General features: G+C 39.9%; 1 protein-coding gene across 1 annotated transcript in view; it reads right to left on the bottom strand.

Moving 5' to 3' along the window:
• VPS13B (vacuolar protein sorting 13 homolog B) overlaps positions 1-24,458 on the bottom strand; it is a 610,900-nt gene that overhangs the window by 87,524 nt on the left and 498,918 nt on the right. Inside the window, exon 40 of the mRNA XM_081111114.1 lies at positions 7,693-7,889. Within this exon, the coding sequence (XP_080967240.1) occupies positions 7,693-7,889 (197 nt within the window). The remainder of the gene's footprint in view (positions 1-7,692; positions 7,890-24,458) is intronic.

The raw sequence follows: 24,458 nt of genomic DNA, 5'->3' as shown, positions 1-24,458 counted from the left end.
TACCCATAATCCCATAGTCAATGTTATCAAATCTTTTGTATTTACTCACATAAATTAGTTGTTTTTAAACATTCAGGTCATGTGATTGGTCCCTATGAGCTACTAGCAGAAAAATTTCAAAGCCATTCCTCAAACCCCAGGCCATGCTGACATCTCTGCAACCCAATTTTTTTTCCCCATCTACATCTCATGTAACGTATGGACAATTTGCTCTCACATTAGTTTAAGATCAACACAACTCAGAGCATGACTGCTGTTCAAAACACCCAATACTTTCAGTGTCACCATAAATGTTTCACTTCTGCAGACTGTCCACATCCATGTCCCCATGTGAACTAGTCAGTACTCTTTACTGAACACCCACTGAATGCTGTGCGAAGTGCCACACAGTCCTGACCATGATCAGAAGGACCCAGGTCCCATGGACCATTACCCTGCATGGCCCTCTCTTCACTTGCCCATCCTCTTCACACCATTTCACACAAGTAAACCTGACCAGCAGGAATAGTGAGGGCATCGGCAGGAGGGAAGACGTTTGTAGTAGTGGCTGCTGGTGTGCAGGGGGACACGCTGCCTTGCCCCCGAGCCAGTAGAAGCCGAGAGCTGGGGGTTGTGAGGGGCAAGGTGCAGCCTGGCCACTGTGCACGCTGAGTGATGCTGCCCACGTCCCTCTCACTGTCTTCCATGCCCTTCTTCCCAAATCTAAACTTCCTCTGCAGTTATGGTAGCTTGGCTCCCCAATCCATGAGGAGCCTCACGAAGTAACACTGTGATTTACAGTATCCTAGGGAGAACTTCGACAGGAAAAACTAAAGAAATAAATCCTTGGTTTTCCAAGAACTCACAGTCTGTCTGGTGATATAAAATATGTGGACATTTAGAAACATTATACAACAGCCACCACCCACGGACAGAAAAGTCAGAAGAGCTGCCAGAGTGGAAACAAGGAACGTGGGATGGTGTGGGGTGAACCATGTGGAGCAGATCTTCAGTTGAGTACTGAGAGAGGCAGCGGAAAAGCTGGTGGGGAGAGCTGGGGAGAAGGAGAGCTGGGGAGAAGGAGAGCTGGGGAGAAGGAGAGCTGGGTAGAAGGAGAAGCTGGTGAGGAGAAGCTGGGGAGAAGGAGAGCTGGGGAGAAGGAGAGCTGGGGAGAAGGAGAAGCTGGTGAGGAGAAGCTGGGGAGAAGGAGAGCTGGGGAGAAGGAGAGCTGGGGAGAAGGAGAAGCTGGTGAGGAGAAGCTGGGGAGAAGGAGAGCTGGGGAGAAGGAGAAGCTGGTGAGGAGAGCTGGGGAGAAGGAGAAGCTGGTGAGGAGAAGCTGGTGAGGAGAGCTGGGGAGAAGGAGAGCTGGATAGACGGAGAAGCTGGTGAGGAGAAGCTGGGGAGAAGGAGAGCTGGGAGCGCGGCCGGCAGGCGCAGGGTGCAGCGTGGGTGAGGGATCTGCTCGGTCAGGGCGCCCGAGCTTTGTAAGGCGACCTCTGCCAAGGCTGGAAGAGCACAAGCCCTTGTTCTTCACTTACAGAAACCTGCACCAGCTCCCACTGGAGTGAGTCACTGAGAGATGAGGGACACAGAGCGTCCACACGGGTGGAACTGTGCCTTCACTCACATAACATAGTTGTGGGTCCGGAAGCCATTGGGTCCCTTGTGTTGGATCTTGGTGACTGCTCAGAAATTGGCCGTCATCTTCCATTAGCTAATAACCTACTGCACTTCCTACCTTCAGAGGCAGGCGAGTTGAGGGAGCTGCAGACACCAGACATTTCTGCCAACTGTTTGCCAACTTCCTGTGAGAGGCTTCACCCGGGCCTTTCCCGCAGAAACCTCCTCGGTGAGTGCATGCCACCTCTGCCCGCCGCCCAACCCTGGCGAGCTCTCTCTGGCTGGAGACCATCTTGCGTTTCTGCCTCTTGATTTATGTCGATCTCGAGAACGACAATGCTTGGATAACAACCTTCACCTGAAAGGCTTGCCAGCATAGGTGCACAATCAAGTCATCGGGTGCAGCTGCTTTCCTTTTCATCAGGGCCGCTAACTGCTTCCTCCCCGCCAAGGTGAAGGCCAAGGGGCAGGGAATGACCGCATTCTGTGTCTGCAGGAGCTGGCCATCACGCCCCCCCCCCCCCCGCAATTTCCTAAAGCGGAACTTTCTCCTGTCCCCTTGCCCAGAGTCTCCTGGGAGCATAAAGTCTAGCACTTAATAGAACCCTCCCCTTTTCTGGCTCGCCAACAGGGTACTGTGCTGGTTATTCAGTTCAATATGAATCATTGGTGTCTACCGTTAGTTCCCAAGAGGGACCTCACACTCACACTGACATTCACCTCCATGCAGCGTTGTCTCTCACACGCTGGCTCACCTAAACCAGCGGTCGCCAACCGGTGGTCCGAGGAGCACTGGTGGTCTGTGAGGTCTGAAAGGTTGGCGACCGCTGACCTAAACGCTCTCCTCCTGCAGGGACACTGCAGTCTCAGACACTGCCTCTCAGACACTGCTCTGCCCAGGCTGGGAGAGTGCTGTCATTTTAATAATGTTTCAACTCTAACTCAAAATAAGAAATACGCTTTTATTGTAGCCTTGTACACATTAAAACGAAGGAGGGGGTAGGAGGTTTACTGAAAATATGACACTGATATTTTAAAAATTGTGGTAAAATATACAGAACATAAAATTACTATTTTAGCCATTTAAAACTATACAGCTCTGTGGAATTAAGTGCATTCACACTGTTGTGCAACTGTCACCACCATCCATCTCCAGAATTCCCAAAATGAAACTCTATACCCATTAAACAATAATTCCCCATCCCCTCTCCCTCATTCCTTGGCAACCACTATCCTATTTTGTCTATAAAATTGACTATTCTTGGTATCTCATATAAGTGTAGTTATATAACATTTGTCCTTTTTACACTGATACTTTCTCTTTTATTAACAAAAATTCCAACTGCAATTGATTTCATCACCCACTAATGGGCTGCAACCTGTGGCTTACAAGCAGGCTTAGATGGGCCCTCAGGGAAAGGACTGCCTATAAAGAGACGACAGAGAGATGGAGGTAGGGACAGGCAGAGCGATCGCCCGGGTTCAGAGAGTAAGCGCCATGCCACACAGACTGAGTTGGCAGCATCAGCCCAGAACTTAGGGTGTGACCTGAGGAGCGCGGGGAACCTTGGGGAATGTGTATGGAGAGAAGGACTCCGTTGCAAAGGGCCAACTCCCTGGAGGGGTTGTTACATAGAGTTTAGCCTCCGACTAAAAGGAAATGGAAAAAGACTTCAAAACGACACTTGGGTAAAACGCAAGCATTCCTTCTACCCAAGGGAGAAAAGGCAAAGATAAATTTAGCCCTGGGAAGGAATTTTCTGGATAAATCCTGGATTATATCACGGGATGACTAGAAACATAGGTGACAAATTAGTTCCAAATGTCAAGATTTATGTCTGAATTGTTTATGAAAGACAAAAGGTTTTTAAAAAAGGTACCCAAGGAATTTAGGTTCATCGGAGAGTGCAGACCCTGGGAGCCCCGTGGAGGGGACCCATATCTGGAGGCCCCGGCCACCTTCTGGTAGAATGTTCAACCTGTGGAGAAAAGAAACAATCCAGGGACTTGCCCTTCACGACGGTCTCTCTCTCTGCTTCCTCCCCAACTATTGGGCAAGAATCAGGGCTCTGGGAAAGGAAAAGCATCGACTCCTCGCTGAAAAGCTGCGGGCCACTGCCTCAGGATTACCGACTACGAGCTGACAGTGACTTCTTTCCTGGCCTCTTTAGGGCCTGAAGAGAATGTTTTTTTGGGGGCATATCCAAAGATGAAAGTGCTCCAAAACACTCACCAGAGTTTCATTTTTCAGTGCTGAAGAAATAGCCACACACCTTAAGCCATTTCTCTTGCCAGAATGTCTTCGAGGGACCAGCATTTTGGGGGTGGGGATAACAAGTCCTTGTGGGAAAATGACCATGCAAGGAGGACAACAAACGACCACAGCCAGGGCACAGGTGGTCAGAGTTTAGATCACAGAACTTGTAAATGTTGGCTGGACATACATATCAGGTCTGCACGGATATTATTGTGCTCCATAAATGCCTGGGATGTGTGTGACTTCACTTATCACATACTCTGGGCGTTAGCCATGTCGGTGAGGATAAGAGGGGAAACAAAGTTGGAAGTTGTTCTGGTCCATCAGAAGACATCTCGTTAAGACCAAACCCAGGGAACCTACCAGGGAGGCTCAAAGCCTGAGAGTGGGTACCACTCCATTCCCTCGTTTCCCTCCTGGGACGAGTCATGGGTAAGAAGCTGTACATTCCAAACAGAATGTGTGCTTGCTGCCTGGGTTCTGTTTGCCCACTAGATCCATTTTCTACTCTTCCCCATCCTTTTCTTTGCCCCTGGACTATATCAACAAGATGCTTTGCCCAGCTGATGTAGCTCAGTGGCTGAGTATTGACCTACAAACCAGGAAGTCATGGTTAGATTCCCGGTCAGGGCGCATGCCTGGGTTGCGGGCTCGATCCCCAGTTGGGGAACTGTAGGAGGCAGCTGATCGATGATTCTCTCTCATCGTTGATGTTTCTATCTCTCCCTTTCCCTTCCTCTCTGACATCAACAAAAATATATAAAAACAAAAAAAAACCAAAACAAGCTGCTTTGTCCTTTGATTGGGCCAGTGGGAGGTGCCCACAGAAGAGGAGGGTGAGGGTCGTATTCCCCTGACTCCTTGGCAGTATCACCATACGTTGCTGTGCCTCTCTTACGCAAAGTACCTACCAAACCTGCTCGGCGTTAGTTTTGGTAATAATGCTCCGTCACCTGGATCCTTTAGGCCTAAGAGTGGATGGTTCCCCAGGGTTCCCAGCTCCATCCCTTAAACCTACCCATGTGGACCTTTGTAAATAGTCTTTTCATTCAACTCTCCTCAATCCTCCAGTCAGAGTGTGCCTTCTGCTTCTTGTCGGGGCCTGATAGAGGGGGTTATGTAGGCTTCAGCAATGGGTGTGGGCAAACACACAGACGATGAGATTAAAAACAAGTGGCTGAAATGGATATCTGATCAGGGCTTAAAGGTCATATCTCTTGCTTCTGGTCCAGTGCACAAGCAAAGAGAAGTCTCCTAAAGGCCAAGACTATTGTGGAACCTAAGCTTGAATTTAACTCTACTTCAAATGCTAACTTAAAAAACCCCACCATAATCATTACTCATCACTCATTTTCATATGATCAAGCAAATCATTAGTTACAATAGTGGAATGTAATTATTACATATATGGTGACTGAATTAAAGATCATACACCTGCATGGGATAAACACACCAGGTATGAGTGTGAATCTTTTGTCTCCAGTTCTTTGCTGAAGACTAGCTCCTCTTGGGACTAGTTAGCGCCTATTCATCCCTTAAGGCCTCAGCTTAGAAATCAGGTTCTCAAGGCCAAAGAGCTAGCTGGGAAGAGAGTCAGGCCTTGGAGCCCCGGCTCTAATGTGAAATTCTCCACTAAGCAGTGCTTCCACTGCACAGGTACAGTGATGCTGAACCACTGAGCTGCCTACACTATTGCAACTTTATGATAACTATGGACATGGGAGTTATTCTTTACAAACTTTTTCTTTCTTCAGTAATGTACAGTCTGATGAATATCCTTCTCAAACCAAAGAAAATGTTACTTATAAGACCATCTCTTATTATAAAAGTGTCAAGTTTTTGTCCAGTTCTAGATTTCTAGTGACAGAATATACTGGAGCTAACTGTAGCAGTTTCTTTCATAATCAAATGCTGACGTTCATCAAAGCACTGATGTTTTCTTTCTAGAAATTGGGTGAAATTTATTGTCCATTCTGAAAAATGTCTTAATAGTGTTTTATTATGTGGGCTTTTAAACCAACTTTTTAAATTTCAATTTCATTAATATCAGTTTCTACCTGAAAAATAGCTAATCTCAAACAATTTAAAGCAAGATCAATTGTGAAATATTAGGTAAGTTGAAAAATCCCAGGTGAGGGCAAAAGATCTGTGCTTACAGTGTCAGAAGCTTGGTGAAAAATTGCCTGAATTTGATTGTCTGCATAAATTTCCAATCCCCAAAGGCTCTACATTTCTGTAGTGCTAAGCTTACCACAAAAGTAATTTTTATGGATGTTTCAGATTCAGAGGAATTAACCTTGTCTAAAATGCTCCTTTCAATAATGAAAATGCATTCTTTCATAATTAGAATCAAGAAATGATTTCTAACCTGACAGTAAATTTTATTACACATAGTTCTATTTTCTGAGGTTTCCTCATTTCTGACTAGGTAACCTATACTTAGATTAGGCAATCTTTCCATCCATCTGCTAATTCTCACAGGATGGGTGTTCTTTTCATTGCTGCATTACATACAGGTAAAATCAAGACCCCACTCCTCTGAAACATTTTCACTAATCATATATTACTGGGTACCCTCTGAGAAAGGTAATTATTTTTGAAGAGCCCAAATGACCTAGAAATAGAATATATAAAGTATGAAACATATTATTATTAAGCATACAAAGTCATCAATTAAGAAGACTGGGAGGCAACAGACTAAAATGTTAATAGGTTATTTCACTGTGATATAATTATGCATGGAATAGTGTCATACTTTCCAATGAACTCTTCAATGAACATACATTATTATTAATAAAAAAGAGAGAAAGCATTCAAACGCTATAAAATATAAAGTAAAAATCAGAATATCCAATGGTGTACTATCATTATGAGCTTGTAAAGGCGTACAATAATGGGCAAAAATAAAGGTAACAGAAAAAACAGTTGATTTTCAGGGTGTTTGAATGGTGGATTCCTTTTCTCTCTGTTAGTGTCAGATGCTGTTTGGGGGGGAAAAAAGGAGGGATTATATAAAAGGATTAAGATTCCTCCATCAGGAGAACTGGAAGGCAGGACACTGGAAACAATGGGCAGCAGGAGGGGGTCACAGGCCACTGTCCACAGAACATCACATGGGCAAAGGCACGCTCCACTGCATGTGATGCGGTTACTTCTTTTATGGGAGCATGAAGAGGAAATGCTGAGGCTACACTAAAAATGGGGACAATCTGGGCCCTTTTTGCCAGGAACCAGGTGTCCTGTAGGAGGTGTGGGACAGGAAGCTCTGGGGACATGGGTCAGGATACCTCTATAGCTCTAGAGGCTGATGTGACCAAACCGAAACTAGAGCTAAATAAAAGTTTGGCTATTAGAAATCCTTTGGGTACATTATTTTGGTTAGCCAAGTTTTTCTAATGTCTGGAGGTTTGTCTTTTATAGTTATTCTAAAAACCACTTAAGAAGGAACTATTTCCAAAAGTTATCTTTTTAGAAGGAAACAATTCAATCTATTTATCCATTCCCCTCACCTTCCAATTTCCTAAGGTTATCATTATACAAATTGTGAGGTATATATGGCTCTTTTTCTATATTTTTTGGTTCAGGATGACTGGATTCTTTTGGTAGTTTGTTTTTTGCACTTTTTATATTTAAGGAAGAGGTTCTTAGTCAAGGCTTAGTATGAGCAAAACAGGAGTTTTTAGTACACATATTTGAAACACCAGCTCTCTCTGCTTTCTGGTTCATCTGTAACTGAGGCAGATACAGCTGCTAGCCGCTAAGTGAGGGGTCACCAGATAAGATGACAACGATGGCCTCCCCAACACAATGCCTCTATTCCATTTCCACTGAGTTACCTTTGGTCATCAGCTCCGTTTTGACTGCTGTTCAAGACAATTCTCCAAAGATCCGAGGATACCAGTGTCTTCTGGTCATTCACAAGATTGACATCTGGCAACTGCAGTTCACAAACTTTGCTTTCAGACAGACTGAATTCTCGAAATGCAACAAAAACCTTCTGGAGTTCATCCCAGTATTCCAAACTGCAAGGAATCTATATTAAAATAAAAAAGGTTTCAAAGGGTGCAAATGGGAACTATGCTGCTATGTTTGTTAAAGTGCAAATTAAACCTTCAAAGAAGTTTCAGCATTATAAGACTTTTAAAAAGGGTTAAGTAGTTCATAATTTCTTTATAATGAATACTTATATTCATGTTGTTTACCTATTTTATTTTAAGAGACCCATTTAAGAATATGTGAGCTCTTCCGGTGGTGATGCCCTCCCCAGGACCACATGCCCCTCGCCAAGGACGTCCTCTATCCCTCTCCAGAAGAGGAGAAGAGAAAGCAAGAAGCACCAGGTGCAGAGCCCCAGTTCCTACTTCCTGGATGTGAAACGCCCAGGATGCTGTAACATCACCACCGTCTCTGGCCCTGCACAAACGGTCATTTTGCGTGTTGGCTGCCCCGCACCCTCCGTCAGCTGACAGGAGGAAAAGCAAGGCTCGCAGAGGATGCTCCTTCAGAAGGAAGCAGCACTAAAAGCACCTGAAGCAAGGTGAGTGGGGAATCATCCCAATAAAACACTTTGGATGCAAAAAAGAAACAAATGTGATAAGAGCCAAGAAAGTTTTTAAGTGAAAGTGAAATAATGGGGGACAAATTCTACCAGGTGTTAAGTGTATTATAAAGCGAGAGTAGCCAAAACCGGTTTGGCTCAGTGGATAGAGCGTCGGCCTGCGTACTGAGGGGGTCCCAGGTTCGATTCCGGTCGGGGGCATGTACCTGGGTTGCGGGCACATCCCCAGTGGGGGATGTGCAGGAGGCAGCTGATCGGTGTTCCTCTCTCATCGATGTTTCTAGCTCTCTCTCTCCCTCCCTCTCTGTAAAAAATCAATAAAATATATTTAAAAAAAATTTGTATAAAGCGAGAGTAATTAAAAGATAACATTGTAGTAGTAACATCCAAATAGATCATAGGTTCTCAACCTGTGGGTCGCGACCCCTTTGGCGGTCGAACGACCCTTTCACAGGGGTCGCCTAAGACCATCCTGCATATCAGATATTTACATGACAATTCATAACAGTAGCAACATCACAGTGATGAAGTAGCAACGAAAATAATTTTATGGTTGGGTCACAACATGAAGAACTGTATTTAAAGGGCCAGAAGGCTGAGAACCACTGAAATAGATTAAAAGAATAGAATGAAAATAGTATAAGATGTAGGCACCAATACATTTTAGTATGTAATAAAGATGTCATCTCAAACAAGTAGGGGAAAGAGGTTGCAAGAACTGGCTAGCCATTTGGTAAAACCAAAGTGGGTCCCTACATCATTCCTGCATTAAAGTAAATTTCAAAAGGACCAAACATTAAAGGCTAAAAACTAAAAGGTTAAAATTTAAAAAATCAGTTGATATTTTTATCATAATAGGGCATCCTTTTTCCATGCATGGCTTGGAACTCACGGTTGTAAAAACCCCACAATCGATGAAATAAAATTAAAAAACAAAACAAAAACAAAGTAGAAGTATAGTCAATGATAGACCTGGGAATAACTGTTGTAATAGCAGAGAGCTCTTATAAATCAGTAAGATGGTAAGTGAGCACATAACAATGGCCGTTGTTGGAAGAGGCAATTCGCCATGGGACTTAAACGTCTCTGCGTATTCTTACTAATTATGCAAAGGATGCAGGGCCCTGAAAACTGTTAACTGGGACCATTTCGCAGGCTGTGTTTGCAGAGTGCAACCAGGCAGGGATGAGGTAGTCTCTTTCTAGGACCAAGAGCAGTTGTGCTCTGAAAGAGGTGGGTGACAAGCTCCTTGCTCCTCAGCTGAGTCACCTATGGACTCCACGCATAACATCCCCCTGGGTGCCCTTCAGCTTTTGCCCTCTTTGGACTTGGCGGCAAGAGAAACCAATGCAAACGTGATGCTCATGCTGCTTGCGAGCAATAATGTTCTTTGTTTCTGACCCAAGAGTCTTATGTCTTCCGCCAGAATCCATGAACCACTGACAGGCAAATTTATTAGCTTGCACAGGTAAAATCCCAGACATTGACAGCAATTAGTTTACCAAAAATATAACCAGCCTGACACCTGAAAAGATACTCAACTTCATTAATACTTAAGAAGTTCAAAATAAAGCAATAATGTAATATTTTTAATTCACTAATTTGGCAGTTTTGAAAGATTGACAGTTCCCATTTCTGTAGAGGTGAGAGCAAAGAAGGCAGGGGTGGGTGAGGTGGGCAAAGGGGGGGGGGAGAGAGACACCTGCAAAAGTGGCACATTATTTTTAAAAATACTCTTAGCATCTAACAGTTCTGGGGACATAATAGGATCTTAATAAAAGCTTCCCGAAAGAATAGATTTCTCCTTAACCTTTCTTTCCTTAATAGTGATTCTTAATCCTTTAATGGGGATAATATGTTTTCCCCACCTATAAGGAAGTTTCTTCTCTTTCAAGGAACTTGAGCACTCATGTGTGAAGAGGTGCCAGATGGGAGGAAGGAGAATGCAGCACTATGCACGAGAGGCTAACTGTGATGAAACAGGCATATGTTCTGGTCAGTGGCAAGTAACACATCCATAGCATTCTACTTCCAGCTACCATTTCTTAAAATTCTTTTCTTGCTTTCCATGACTTCCTTTTTCTAACTTTCCCCTCTGGGTCTTTGTTCCTATATCCTCTCTCAGTCTGAAATACCCCACACTCTCTAGTTTCTTGTTGTCTCACACTTAAATCCTTCCCATCTATCAAGGTTCAGATGAAATACCACCTTCTTTTAGTGTTTTCACCTCTCCTTTTTCTGAACTACAATACTTTTTTAAAAATGGGATCTGCTTCATAGCTCTTACCCCTGTATACCTCATGTCACAGTTATTTCTATATCTAACATCGTCCCTGGTAGACACATTCCTTGAGGGCATGATTTCTATTTGGCTAAGTTATGGATTTTCACAGCACCTGGAAAAGTGTAGACAGTGAATGTTCAAAAAAAGTTGTTGAATGAATAAATAAATAATTCATGAATGAATGAATGAGTGAATCACATACTGGGTGATTTGGCCCATCTCTGACACATTAAAACTTCACCACGAAGTACAGAAGATTAAAGCATGAACACTGGAGTCAGACCTAATGAGATTCAAATCCTGGTTCCATTAAGCTATGCATTCTTGGGCAGGTTAATTTCTTAACATTAGTTCCTATACCTCTAAAAAGAGGAAAATAACAGAACTGTCATGAACTATTATGAGGATTAAATGAGACAAAGCATCTTAATTAGTAGCACATCCTAAAAGTTTAAGAAATGTTAGTTATGAATTACTTATCTTTCTCATGCTCAACGAACACTTTTGAAGCATGGGTGCTATGATCAGTGGTAATCAAGAGTACTGGTTGTTAGGTTTCTTTACAATAGGTTGGATTTGGAAGAAAATAGTAAACCCCGAACCTGGGTGTTCAGAAACATTATAATCATAGTTCAACAGGTTTCTGCTGCATACCTATTACCACGTGTCCCTTCATGTTGGCTAGGACTTGAGAGACAAAGGAATATCTTTTTGCTTAATTCCTCTCTGGACTGCCAGTGACTGCCAGTGAGTCATCCCTCTGGCTTAGGACACTCACAACCAAAGGTGGTAAGATGTGGGAAGTGGTGTAAGACATATGTGTAAGAATATAAAAGTTTCAATGGAAGAGGACAAATGAGTTTAGGAAAAGCATATTTAAAACACCTATTTTAAAATACAAATAATAGAATGTAAAGTTCAAAATCATCATTGTGGTAGAGAGGTTACCAGAAAAGGGTGAACATATACTTTGTTTCTGGTATTGTCTCCAGACGTTCTCCATTAAATTAATAAATAATAGCTCATGAAAATTAGCTGTCACGTTGGGAAGCAGAGTGGGGCCTTAAGGAAAAAGCCCTCGCAGTTTTGATGTACGAGGCGTGGGTTGGAATAGGTCCATACTTAAGGGAATCCAGGCTGGGAACTATTGTGGGCAGCCATTGGCAGTTTCATGGCAATTACAGTGGACTGCACCAACATGGGCTTAGAGGAGAGCAACTGAGATAAATAAAAAAGAGAAACTTGGAAGAAAACCAAATAAAAAACTTTATTTAGTTTGCAACTATGTGTGAGGCTGGCTCTGTGGTTACATACTTCAATTGGAACATTCCAGGCTACTTTGCAAATTCAAAAAACAATAAAAAACTACTAAAGAAATACATCCCCAAATATGCCAGTTATGTGTTTGTCAGGATTTTCCTTTATACACCCCACTTTCCTTGGTTAATAAAGGGTTATTAATAAATTTGCTCCCAATGAAAATTCTGTTGAAAAAATTTTAAAATTGTATGCCTGTAAGTGCATTTGCAAAAGTCACATATGAACTCTTTTCCCATTATAAGAATATATTTATCTTTAAAACTTCAAAAGAAAAGCTAATAACATTGAATATAATTACTATTTTAAAGGGAACTTTAGTCAACTGTCCATTTAAACATATATTGAGCCATAAATTTATAAATCTTATGGATATAATCTTTGTATTTTCCTATTTCTGCATCATAAAAAAATCTTGTTGTGGGTCCACTCCACGGAGAGCTCCTGAGCGTCTCCCTGCCCCCAAAACAATAAAGGTGTCACCCACATTCCTCAACTCCCCTCCGTAAAAAAAAAATCTTATTTGCATTAACCCTGGCCCTGCCACTTGAATCACTGTTCTAAGACCTTGAGCAACTTATTTAATGACTCTGAGCCTCATCTGTGAAATGCAGCAAATAAAAAACCATATTATTTTTAGGCCACATTGAGGATTTGGGGCCTTACCTTAATAAAATCAAAGGGTTATCTTAGAAAGGTTTGAAGCAAAGAAGTTAATGCAGCCAAGTTTATGTTTTTAAAACCTTTGGATACTGTGTAGAGGCTACTGTTAGGATTAAAAAGGTCCAAGCTAGAAAAGTAGTAGCTTAGCATATTGCTGGTGGCAGTGGAGTGGTATGTGGGAGATTCCTGGGACATAAAAATTTGGTGACTGATTATATGTGAGAAGAGGGAGGTGTCAAGAATGATTCCCAGGTTTTTGGCTCAAACCACTGTGTGGATACTGATGTCATTTAGCGAGAGGTAGGAATCACTTGTCTCATGTAGAGGAGGGGAGATCGTGAGTTCATTTTTAGACAAACTGGATTGGAGGCCCCAATAAGCCATCCAAATGGAAATCTTGAGTACGGAGTTGGTTGTTCAGAGAGCACAGGGTTACAGGGTCTTCCAGCCTTAACCTTTTGCAGGAAATGGAAGGACAGACAGCAGCAAAGTTTAGGGTATTTGCAAGAGGGTGCTTGAAGTGATGAATTAAGTATATAAACTAGTTAAACAGGATATGAAGACAGTAAGATGAGGGATAGGCAGAAATCAGAGAACTATAGGTTTATATATGATAGTAGTTTACTAGATGACTATAGCAGGGCTTGCTGAGTAAGCAGGATGGAGAGACTGAGAGGCTGTGAGGGAGGTTAGAATGCTGAAATGGATGATTCAGGAGGCAGAGGACTTTTGGATGATGCCAAGGTCCAGGGCTGTGTGTGGGAGAGGGTAGTTAGATGGAGTGGGGAGAAAAGCACTAGGATGAGGAGATCAAGCTGGCGTTTGGCTGGGCCATTGGCCTGAATGCTGATGGCAGTGGAGAAACAGGCTGGAAGCCCTGGGACCAAGACTTCTGAGAAGGAAAATGGTAAAGTGAGCAGATGCAACACAAGGGGTGAGGATGACATAATTAGGTGCAGTGAGTCTAGAAGAAGCAGAAGAATTTTACAGGACGGTAGAAGGATAAAGGCAAGTGGTGTTGGTGAGCAAGGAGAACATCTCATCTCCTGACCATGGGATCCCAGAGAATCAACAGCCTCCACCTCAGAGGGTCACAATGGCGCAGAGAGCCCCAGGGGACAGCAAGACTTCCTTTAAGCTAAAGGGGTAGGGAAATGCTTGAAGGAGAGGCTGAGGATTAGGTAAGTTCACTAATCACAGAGCAGGTATTCGGCAGGCTCAGTGGAAGAGTTGGGAGGTGGAAGAGGAAGGAGGTTGGTAAGAGGACAGTAGGATACAAATCAGTATCTAGACAAGAGAGTATAAGTCTTATCGTTTGAGCGGTGACTAGGAAAGAAGGAAGGGAGGCATGTGTTGGAACTGAGTTCCGATTTAGGAGGGGTAGGGGCAATGCTTGAGTCTAAAGGTAGCCTACTGCTCCTTCCGGAGGCCTGGCTCGCATTCCGTGTTCTCCGACAACTATTCTTAAAGAACTCCAGGTATTTCTCCAAAAAACTCAGAGTACAGGGTCTGATTCATGATATATGATTAATAGTTCTTAAATTAATCAATGCAGATAGGGGCTGTAAACGTAACAATTTTAGCTTCTTTTGAAAAGGTTTTGCTTATATACTGAACACTCCATTCCCTTCAAATTATTTTGTAATCACACCCACTTTTTAACAAACTTTCCATTAGCTCACTAATCTTCCTTTCCCAGCGAGAAGCTGACATTTCCCAGCTAATCTCTAGGTTAGTAGCAACATAATTAAACTAAAAATCTAGTGCGGTCATTTTGTGCTTCATGTGGTAGCAATTAATTATTCTCAAGGAATAATTCTGGGCTCTATTTTGTGTGATCTATTTAAAATAACTTTATTATGTGCTTTTAGGTTTCAAAGAGATGATGTGAATGATCTTTAGTTACATATCTATAGTTGAGGATTTATTAATGCCGGCACGGAATAACTTGAAGGAAAGATGACTATTCCAAGAAAGTCTGGTTGCCAAAAAATAGTTTAGAAAGCCTGAATATCTAGTACTGAGTCATGAGAAGTGGGAAGACGTAAATTGGCTTCCCTGGAAAACATTCCACATGTAACACATGGTACATTTCAAATGACTGTCAAGATTATATATATTTTTATTACATTTTGTTTTCCTATGCATTATTTGACAGGACCTAAAAAATTAGCCAGCCATACATAATAAACTGTACTCTAAGCATATGTGGTCTCTGCATATGAATATATTTTAGGTTGTATATCTGCCAGTTGGTAAGAGCACGTGTATTTTTGCATTTAAAATGTTATTCCACAATTTGTTTCCATTTGATGGCTAATTTGGGAAGATTTGCATGTGTGTTGGTGATTTAAAAATATTTTTGGTACAAAGAATATTTTGGCACTTAATTTGTTTTTATTACTTAATAGTACTGCCAAGACTATTAGCAGGGTTGCAACTGCCCATGTGTCCTCACAGATAAAAGCTCTGATTTCTTTGTGTAGGGGCTGCTGAAGCTGGGCCATTAGCCCTTTGCCCACTCAGTCCCACTAAGCAAACTAGGCAAAGGATACAGAAATGTCTTCCCTGTATTTATGTGCACGATAACAAGAGATCTAGCCCTAACCAGTTTGGATCACTGGATAGAGCGTCAGCCTGGGGACTAAAGGGTCCCAGGTTCGATTCCGGTCAAGGGCATGTACCTTGGTTGTGGGCATATCCCTAGTAGGGGGTGTGCAGGAGGCAGCTGATTGATGTTTCTCTCTCATCGATGTTTCTAACTCTCTATCCCTCTCCTTTCCTCTCTGTAAAAAATCAATAAAATATATTTTAAAAAAAAACAAGAGATCTAGTAAACGACGTATTCTATCAGTCTGCCTCAATTGTCCTTTCCTTTATATTATGACAAAATAGAGGTAACTGACTATGTAGGGTTGGCCAGTAATTGAAGAAGCTGGAGTTCCCTTCAGGACTAAGTCACTAAAGCCTGGTTACAGCAGAGGGTACCATCTTTGTCACCCTCCCACCACATTTCCAGACTTATTGGGTCTCCACGTCAACAGGTGATTACAGTTGGGAAAAAGCATATGTTTTTCCACCACCACCTGTGTTTTTGGTAGTTGCAGTAATAATAATACTGATGGCAGCCTTGATAGATAAAACAACCTTGTGAATAGCCATTTATAATTTACAAAGATTTTTCTTATACATTGTCATAGTGAGGAAAATATGCTCCCCATTTTACAGATAGAGAAGTTAGAGAACTGTGGTTTAGGGAAGTTAGGTAGTATGTTCAAGATTACACAGTTAGTGGCAGACCTTTGGGCTGTAAATCCTATGCTCTTTAAACTAGTTACCTTTGGATTAAAGAAGAAAAACAGACCCCATAATGTGTCATTAACAATTTCCTGTCCCATTTTCTTTAAAGTGAATTCTTAGGAAGAAATCTAAATGCAGAATACATTTTGATCTTTACCATTTATCCCAGGAATTTATAGTTGGCAATTATTATTCTCTTTAGCAGACTTTTCCTTTCAGCATTTTGAATATGTTACTCCTCTGCCTCTGGCCTCAATGGCTGCTGATGAGAAATCAGCTGCTAATCTTACTGAGTATCCCTTACATATGATGAGTCACTTCTCTCTAGTTGCATTCAAGGTTGTTTTTGTTTTTGTTTTTTAAAGTTTGACTGTGCTTGGTGTGGAAATCTTTGAGTTTATTCTATTTGGAGTTCATGGAGCTTCTCAGATGTGTCAACTAATGTTTTTCATTAAATTTGGCAAATGTGCAGCCATATTTCTTCAAATATTCTTTCTTCCCTTCTAAGACTCCCATCATATATACTAGTATATTGATTCCCTTGATGTTATATTCCACAGATCTTTGAGGCTCTGTTCATTTGTCTTCATTCTTTTTTCTTTCTGTTCTTCAGACTCAATAATGTCAATTAATGTAACTTTAAGCTCACTGATTTTTTTCTCCTGCCTGTTTAAATCTGCTGTTGAACACCTCTAATGAATTTTTCATTTCAGTTATACTTTTCAACTCTGGGATTTCTCTTTGGTTCTTTTTTTTTTTTTAAATAATTTCTATCTTTTTATTGATATTCTCCATTTAATTAGACATTATTGTCTTATTTTCCTTTAATTCTTTAGACAATGCTTTCCTTAAATTCTTTGAACATATTTAAAACTAGTAGCCTGGCACATGAACTCATGTGCCAGTAGCTTGCTGCCGCCCTCCTGTAGCTCTCCACCCACTGCCCCGCCCTCCCGGAACTCCCCCCCCCCCCCCTTGCTGCCCTGCCAGCTCCTGTAGCTCTCTGCTGCTCGCTGCCCCACCCTCCTGCTGATCCGTGATCCGGTCATTACACAGTAGGTCATTATGTAAAGACCATTTGCATATTACATCTTTATTATATAGGATAGGTGGTTAGCCCTGCTGGGTAGCTCAGTTGGTTACAGTGTTGTCCCAATATGCCAAGGTTGTGCTTAAGTCCCTAGTCAAGGTACATACAGGAATCAACCCATGAATGCATGGATAAGTATAACAATAAATAGATTTCTCTCTCTCTCTCTCTCTCTCTCTCTCTCTCTCTCTCTCTCTCTCTTTCCCCTTCATCTCTCTCTCTCTAAAAACCAATCAACAAATTAAAAAAAATTAAGTAAAGATCAAAATAGGTGGTTAAAGTCTTTGTCTAGTAAGGTCAACTTCTGGGTTCTTAGGTACAGTTTCTATTGATTGTTTTTTTCCTGTATATGGGCTAGACTTTCATATTTATTTGCATGTCACATACTTTCTTGGTCAAAAACTAAATATTTTAAATGATACAACATTTTATTATATTAGTGATGTAATGAAATAGTAATAAAATAGTGACACAATAAAATAGTAATATCATTAACTATATTACTATTATTATATTATTAGTAAATAATGGCAATTGTAGAAATCGGATTCTCTCTCTTCCCCAGAGCGTCCTGTCACTGCTATTTGTTGTAGTTGTTTGCATGTATTCTTCGTCATATGATCAGTGAAGTTTTTACTCAGGGAGCTTAGTGGTCAGTTAATGATTAGATAAAGATTTCCTTAAAGGTTTGGAACCAGTAAGGCCATTGCTGGGGGGTTTGTGTGCCTATTGACGCATGCCTTCAACTCTGTGTTAGCTTCCCTTCCTACTGATGCAGAGCCTTAAGAGCAACCAGAGGTGACAGTGCAGGGCCTTCTCAGGTCAATCTTGAGCATGCACAGAGCCTGGGCAAGTGCACAGCCACACACATGTGTATGCTCTTCTAGTTTCCAGGAATTTTATGGAGCTTTCAAAATTCTGTAGCCATTTTATCCCTCGGCTTTTCCTTTTAAGCTTCTCAGCTTAAAAGTTTATCTGTGATCCTGTTCCAAGCAGCCTTTACATTAATTTCCTTGAATTCTTTCTGACTTCCATCTCTAGGGATGGTGGAGGGAAGGCTTTCACAGTAGAACATTCATAGGTGATAACTTTTGAAAGTATAATCATTGTGAAACTCTTATTTTATTAATAGAAAGTTATTTTACCTCATTAACTAAGTAAAAGTATATATTGCATTTATAGCAATGTCAAGGTGGTGATAAGACCAAATATATTCTCCAATGGAGAGAGCACTGGAAAGATTACAAGTAGATAGGTTCAAGAGCTTTCAATAGATGAGTGGAAGAGAGTAGGGAAGTGGATAGTTAAGAAATAGAAAGGGAGGTCTGAGCATGTAATAATGGATTGATGGATGATTGAAAGAGACCATGTATATGTAGAAATGAGAATAAATAGTAATATAAACATTAAAACCTAGTAAGGTAACAAACAGCTTTGCCTTTGTAGAGTATAGAAGAAGTTCCTATTTATGATTGTGACTTTAAAACATGAAGAACGCTTCTTATAATTAGTTATTTATAATGATAAGAGGAGAAACATATTCATCACACACAATCAATGCAGTTAAATAAAGATACTTTTCCATAGTTGATAAGTAAAAATCTAATCTGATAATGGTATTTGTCAATTTTTTTTGGTGTGTCTATTCCAAAGTATAAATCTACCATTTAATAATGACATAAAATACAAATATGTTTGCAATCTCAAATGTTTTAGCTTTTATTTCTAAATAATATTATTTCTTTTTACATGTATCTGCTTTTTAGTTGATTTTGAAGAAGGAAAAGAAAGCTTCTATACATCTTCAACTAATAGAAGCCATACAAAAAAACTCCAAAAACGTAAACTATTGGAACCAGTTGAGAAACCACAAGTATTCAGATGCAGGAAATCATGATTTTATAACATTTTAATGTGATCTACTCTTGGGAAACCAAGTTAACCAAACCCTATTTCTGTACAGGAAATATTCCAGCATACAGTTGTAATGCACTGTGGTGGAGTGGCACAGCTGCAGCGTTCACCTGTAATGCCCCACTGGTATTGTGGCTGACTGCATTGCATCAGGCTGCTTTCCTGTCCGGAAAGCCCTCTAAGTACAAACAAGACTCTAAGTCCAGATTTTATTTTCCCTTGGTATCAGGATATGGTAATTTAAGAGCCCTGAGAAATACTTTTAGCCGTTAAAAGGAAATATGTAACATTCTTTTATTGGGATCTATGTTTGGGTTGGTTTTCAAAAAACTTAACATATGACCCAGTTATCTTATCAATTTATCAAGCTACCAAGTTTCAAGCAAATGCAGGTGTGTAATATGACATCTTTCAAAATAATATTTTTCCTTAAAGAGAAATAGTAAAAATGTATTAGGAACTTCCGAGTCAAAACTAACTTCAGCAGGGGACTGTACTTCTGTAAGGTTTCTTTTAACGAGACTCAAACCCTAAACTCAATATTGTGTTCTTATCTCATCTCTAATTATCCAGGTATTTTATTCATTTGTAAGAAACAGTCACATATATATATGTATATATACATGTATATGTATATATACATGTATATATGTATATATAGGGCATATTGTAAAGAGCATCAACTGGGAATCAGGAAGAGGTTAATTGTAACCTAAAGTTAATTGCTAACTGGTTTTGTCACCTTGAGTTGAAGTCAAGACCAATCTGAACCTAATTTTCTTATCCATAAAAAATTAGGAGGATGGGATAAGATTACTTTAGCTCTTTCCAACTCTAAAGTAATATATAAACACGGGATTTGTTTTTTAAGTCTATATTTTAGGAAGAAAGTTTATATTTTAAAGTGTATGCTATCTGCCAAGATTGACATGATTTTATTCAATCTTAATGGTAATTCTGTAAGTTAGTAAGAGTATAACCATTTTACAGACGGAGACAATAAATCTCAGGAGGGTTAAACAACTTGCCAAGGACCTGCAATGATAGTAAGTTATGGAGCCCGGACTATTGGATGCTGGGACCCAGGAGCGCATTCATCTCATGATACTGACTCCGGTATTTAGTTGCCTGATTGTGGCAGGATTTCAAAAATATGTAATCTGACAAATAAGCAATGCTCATAAACCAAATATAGTTATACTGTGGTAATTTTCTATATAGCTATTTATAAAAATGAAAAAAGTTCAAATACAGTAATCATTGATAACAGCTCTTAACAAACCTTTATAATAAGAAAGAGAACTACAGTACAGATAGAGTAAGCCTTAATAACTGGAAAGAAATCAATAGAAATTACACAATAACTTCTAAAAACCAGAAAATATTTTACAACAAAAAGCAGGCTTAGCATATTTTATAAAGGTTTGTTATAAAGTCAAACCTTTAGACTAGATCCAGCCCTTTTTAGTAAAGGGCTAGATAGCAAACGTTTGAGGCTTTGTGTGTATGTTCTGTTGGGACTACTTGACTTTGCCTACTGGAGCATGTAGATAGTACCTAAATAAGTGTGCCTGTGTGCCAATAAAATTTTATTTACCAAAACAGGTGGTGGGCTGGACTTGGATTGCAGGCTGTAGTTTGCTGACCTCTTGAAGAGTGTTGTTCGATAGAGGCCCTTTCAGGTCCATGTCTGTGAGGAGATAACTCTCCACAGGCCTGTCACATTTCCACACATCTTAGAGGCGAAGGCATTGTCTTTATTCCAGGCTATCTTTTGAATGAAATATGTATAGCAGACAGCTATGGAAGACAGACAGTATCTCCCTACAAAAAAGGGGCAGGCATGCTTATTGTCTTTTATAAGAAGATTCAGGTTCCCAGGTTCCTTCCCCACCCTGTGTGTCTTAAGTGTCATCTGGCTCTCTTCATGTCACCCGTAGGGAACTGAGGCCTGGGGAACTGACACATATGCAGACAATCGGTTGTCGGTAATAAACTGTCCTTCGCCTCTGACCTAGCACTCCCATATTTTCTACCAACATCCATGAGACTGTGGCAGGCTAAGTTGTTAACTTGTAAATGGAGTAAAACTCTGATGCTCCATAATTTTTGAAAAAATCTATAGTTTATTTAACATATATTTTTATATGTACCACATAATTACACACATATATAAATGTCTGTATAAGAATGAGATTAATTAGCCTATTAATTAAACTTAATTTATTCACCAAATATTTGTTGTTTCTGTGGTAAGGGCAAGTGAGAGGTACAATGATCGGCAAGATAGACTTGGTTCCTGGCTTCCTGGGACTTACAAGCAAGTACATAAATATTAAGTGCCTGGCACTGTCAGAAACAATTTAAAATATTTTTTAAAAATATATTTTTATACCAATTACTCCATAGTTTTTCTGGTAAATTTGGATTTGTCTCTATTCTCTAAGTTTCCTAAGACAATCATATTCTCAAACCACCACCTCAACACTGTAGCCCCAAAGTGGGCTGTAAAGAGTAGTCAGGCATATCTATAATACATACCCTTATAGGAGACATGAACGTCTTTGACACTGATTATGATTCTTTTCCTATTATCTGTCATGTCAAATTTGCCTGAAATAATAACTTATAGTAGTTTAGTGCCAATCACTCTTAACCTTATACTTCCCTGATTTATCATTAAGAACAGCCATAGGGTGTTAGAAAATATGCCTATTTACATACCAACTGAACGTATCGGACCACAGCTCTGCTCACTTGGTTTGTTTTTAGGTTTCAGGTGGCGAGGGAACAAAGAAGGCTCTCATAGATATCTATAATTTTCTAAGTCTTGCAAAATCATCTCTTCTAAAATCTACAGAGAGGCAAATTTCCTGGGCTGGAATGACTGGCTCTTTCTTCATGAATTTACAGATAGAATTTCTGGCTGTACTGACCACCATTATTTGGTGGTGACCTATGTCCTGTTAAATAAGTCATCATGTAGAAAGAATGTAATGTGGAAAAGATGAATTTTGGGAGTGCTTTTTAGACAATTTAATTAAGTTCAAACAAGGTCTAGCCTAGAATATAAGCCACAGACAGCTAATTTGCTGTTTAGGGAACATCACAGGCTTTATCTGATGAATTTTTCTCTTGAGATTCATGGAAAGAAGCAAAATGTAAAATAGAAAACTAAGAAATAGTATGGACAAAGACAGAAAAAAAGAACCAATAACCAGTTGTGCCCATAGACCTGTTTTTGTATTCACAGTCAGCGGCACCTTCTTGGGTGTTCCCCACTCTGACCCTCTTCCCGTGACCCTGCTGCCCAAGGGGAAACAAGTATTCTCGGAACATGTCTCTCTGAGGAAAAAAAACCCACACAAAACACAAAGAACAAATTCTTCTATAGTCCACAAATATAAGCAATTCTTAAACTTTAGTGAACAATTAAAATAAATGACATTGATTTTAGAGACTTACTTTTAGGGTTAAAAATCTATAAACATTTCGCCATGTTACATAATCATAAAATATTTTAAAGATCTTGGTTTTCATTTATAATACAAAAACTGACTATTCCAAAGAGCACCAGAATGATTTTATTCCTGAATGAAAAATACAGGATGTTGGATTCTCTAAAAGGTACAATCGGGGGCAGGTCTGATAAATTGAGAGCTGGTATGCATTTCCTTGAAGCTAATGAACTATGATTTTTTTTCTTTATTTCTGCAACTATATATCTTCACTCACAGAACTTTATTGTACCTCAACTGAATATTATGGTTTAATAGTTTGATCTAAGTATTTAAAATTCTTCTGGCTAAAAGCCAAATTCAAAACTTTTTTTTGTACAATAACATATCTATTTCTAACTTCTGGCCTGCTTCTCCCTTTGGACCTCATCCCTGACAGACATCTGTATTTTGTAACTTTTCCTGCTTTCTGGCTCTGAAGATACTCTAGTTTTGGCCCAATAATTCTTTTCTGTTTGAATTCATTAGCGTGAGAATCGCAGGACTGGAAAGGACTTTGGGAGGTCATGTAGGCATCAACTTGTTGCTCCGGACAGCACTAACTCCAAACCAGGAAGACAAATGATGTTTAAAGACTTGTGGAGAAGATTTTAGGATTTCTCTCATCAACACTGGAGTGCTTAGCATGCCTCACTATTAGAAAATGCTTTGTGATATAATTTTCATTTTGTAAAAATGTTATTTGGCAGACATCATGGCTTTCTATAAAATGAATTACCATATAGCTTATATTTTTAGTCCATTAAAAGGATAGTGAAGACTGAACTAAATTACTTGCTGGTCTCCAATGGTCCAGAACTGGGGCAAGGGAAGTACTTAGGTTACATGACATTAACATCGCTTTATTGATAGTAATAGATGTTGTCATTCTCATTTAGTTTGGTCTTTAGTTTTAATCTGTCTTATCTACTACAAACAAATGAGAGTATTTTCTAAGTTAATTTTTCATAAAAAATGCCTAATACCAGCATAACTGGGTTCACTTACTAGCTATATGATTTTTAGCAAATTCTATCTGCAGTTTATTAAGTTATAATGATGATATGGAATGCACAAGATTTGGGAAGGGCAAATGAAAGACTGTAGGTAAACTACCAAACAAAATTTTGGCACGTAGAAATTGCTCAATAAATGCAAGTTGCCTCTTCTCTCTTAGTGAAAAATGAGTCCCTGAATTTATTTCTGTGGGTTGGGGAAAGTGATAACAAACTATCATAAACATCGATGGATGTTAAAACCAGCATGTAAAAGACTGATGTGGACTACAAAGTGATGGATCAGACTAACACCACTTGATCAATTTTAACACTGCCAAAAGTGAAATAAGCTGACCTCATGTGCCCTGTGTTGTGATAAAGTAGGAAGATAACTATGACACTTAGGAAGTATTCTTCCCCCAAACCTCCCCCCTCCTCCTAGCAACTCAAATCTAATCAAGCTTCTATAATAACTATTACAGAAAATAGGGAGGATAGAGAAAAATGTTAGGTAATATTATAAGGTCAAATGAGTCAAAGTACAGAAGGTAGGAAATTCTATAGGTCAAATGATCCCATCTCTGCAACAAATAAATGACATGAGGGAGAAAAAAGAGAGATGGAACTGTTATAGATTAAAAGAGACATAAGAGCCATATCAGTCAAATGTAATGTGTGGATTTCAGTGGGACCCTGATTCAAACAAACCAACTAGTAAAAAACATTTCTGAGACAATATGGGAGAAATATAGACTATTATATGACATTAAGGAATTATTATTAATTTCATTGACTATAACAGGTACTGAAGTTATGTTTAAAGATATTTACCAATGATTACTGAAGTATTTATGGTGAAATAACATAATACCTGGGATTTCTTTTAAAATATTCCAGAAAAACAATAATAGCACCAACAAAAAGTGAGCAGGAAAATAGCTGTAACAAGGACAACAGGCTATTGATAATTACTAAAAATGT

Source organism: Myotis nattereri (assembly GCF_964212035.1).
Source record: "Myotis nattereri genome assembly, chromosome: 17".
Classification (NCBI taxonomy): domain Eukaryota; kingdom Metazoa; phylum Chordata; class Mammalia; order Chiroptera; family Vespertilionidae; genus Myotis; species Myotis nattereri.
The sequence above is the reverse complement of the archived record's forward strand: the minus strand, read 5'-3'. Positions and strand labels throughout refer to the sequence as shown.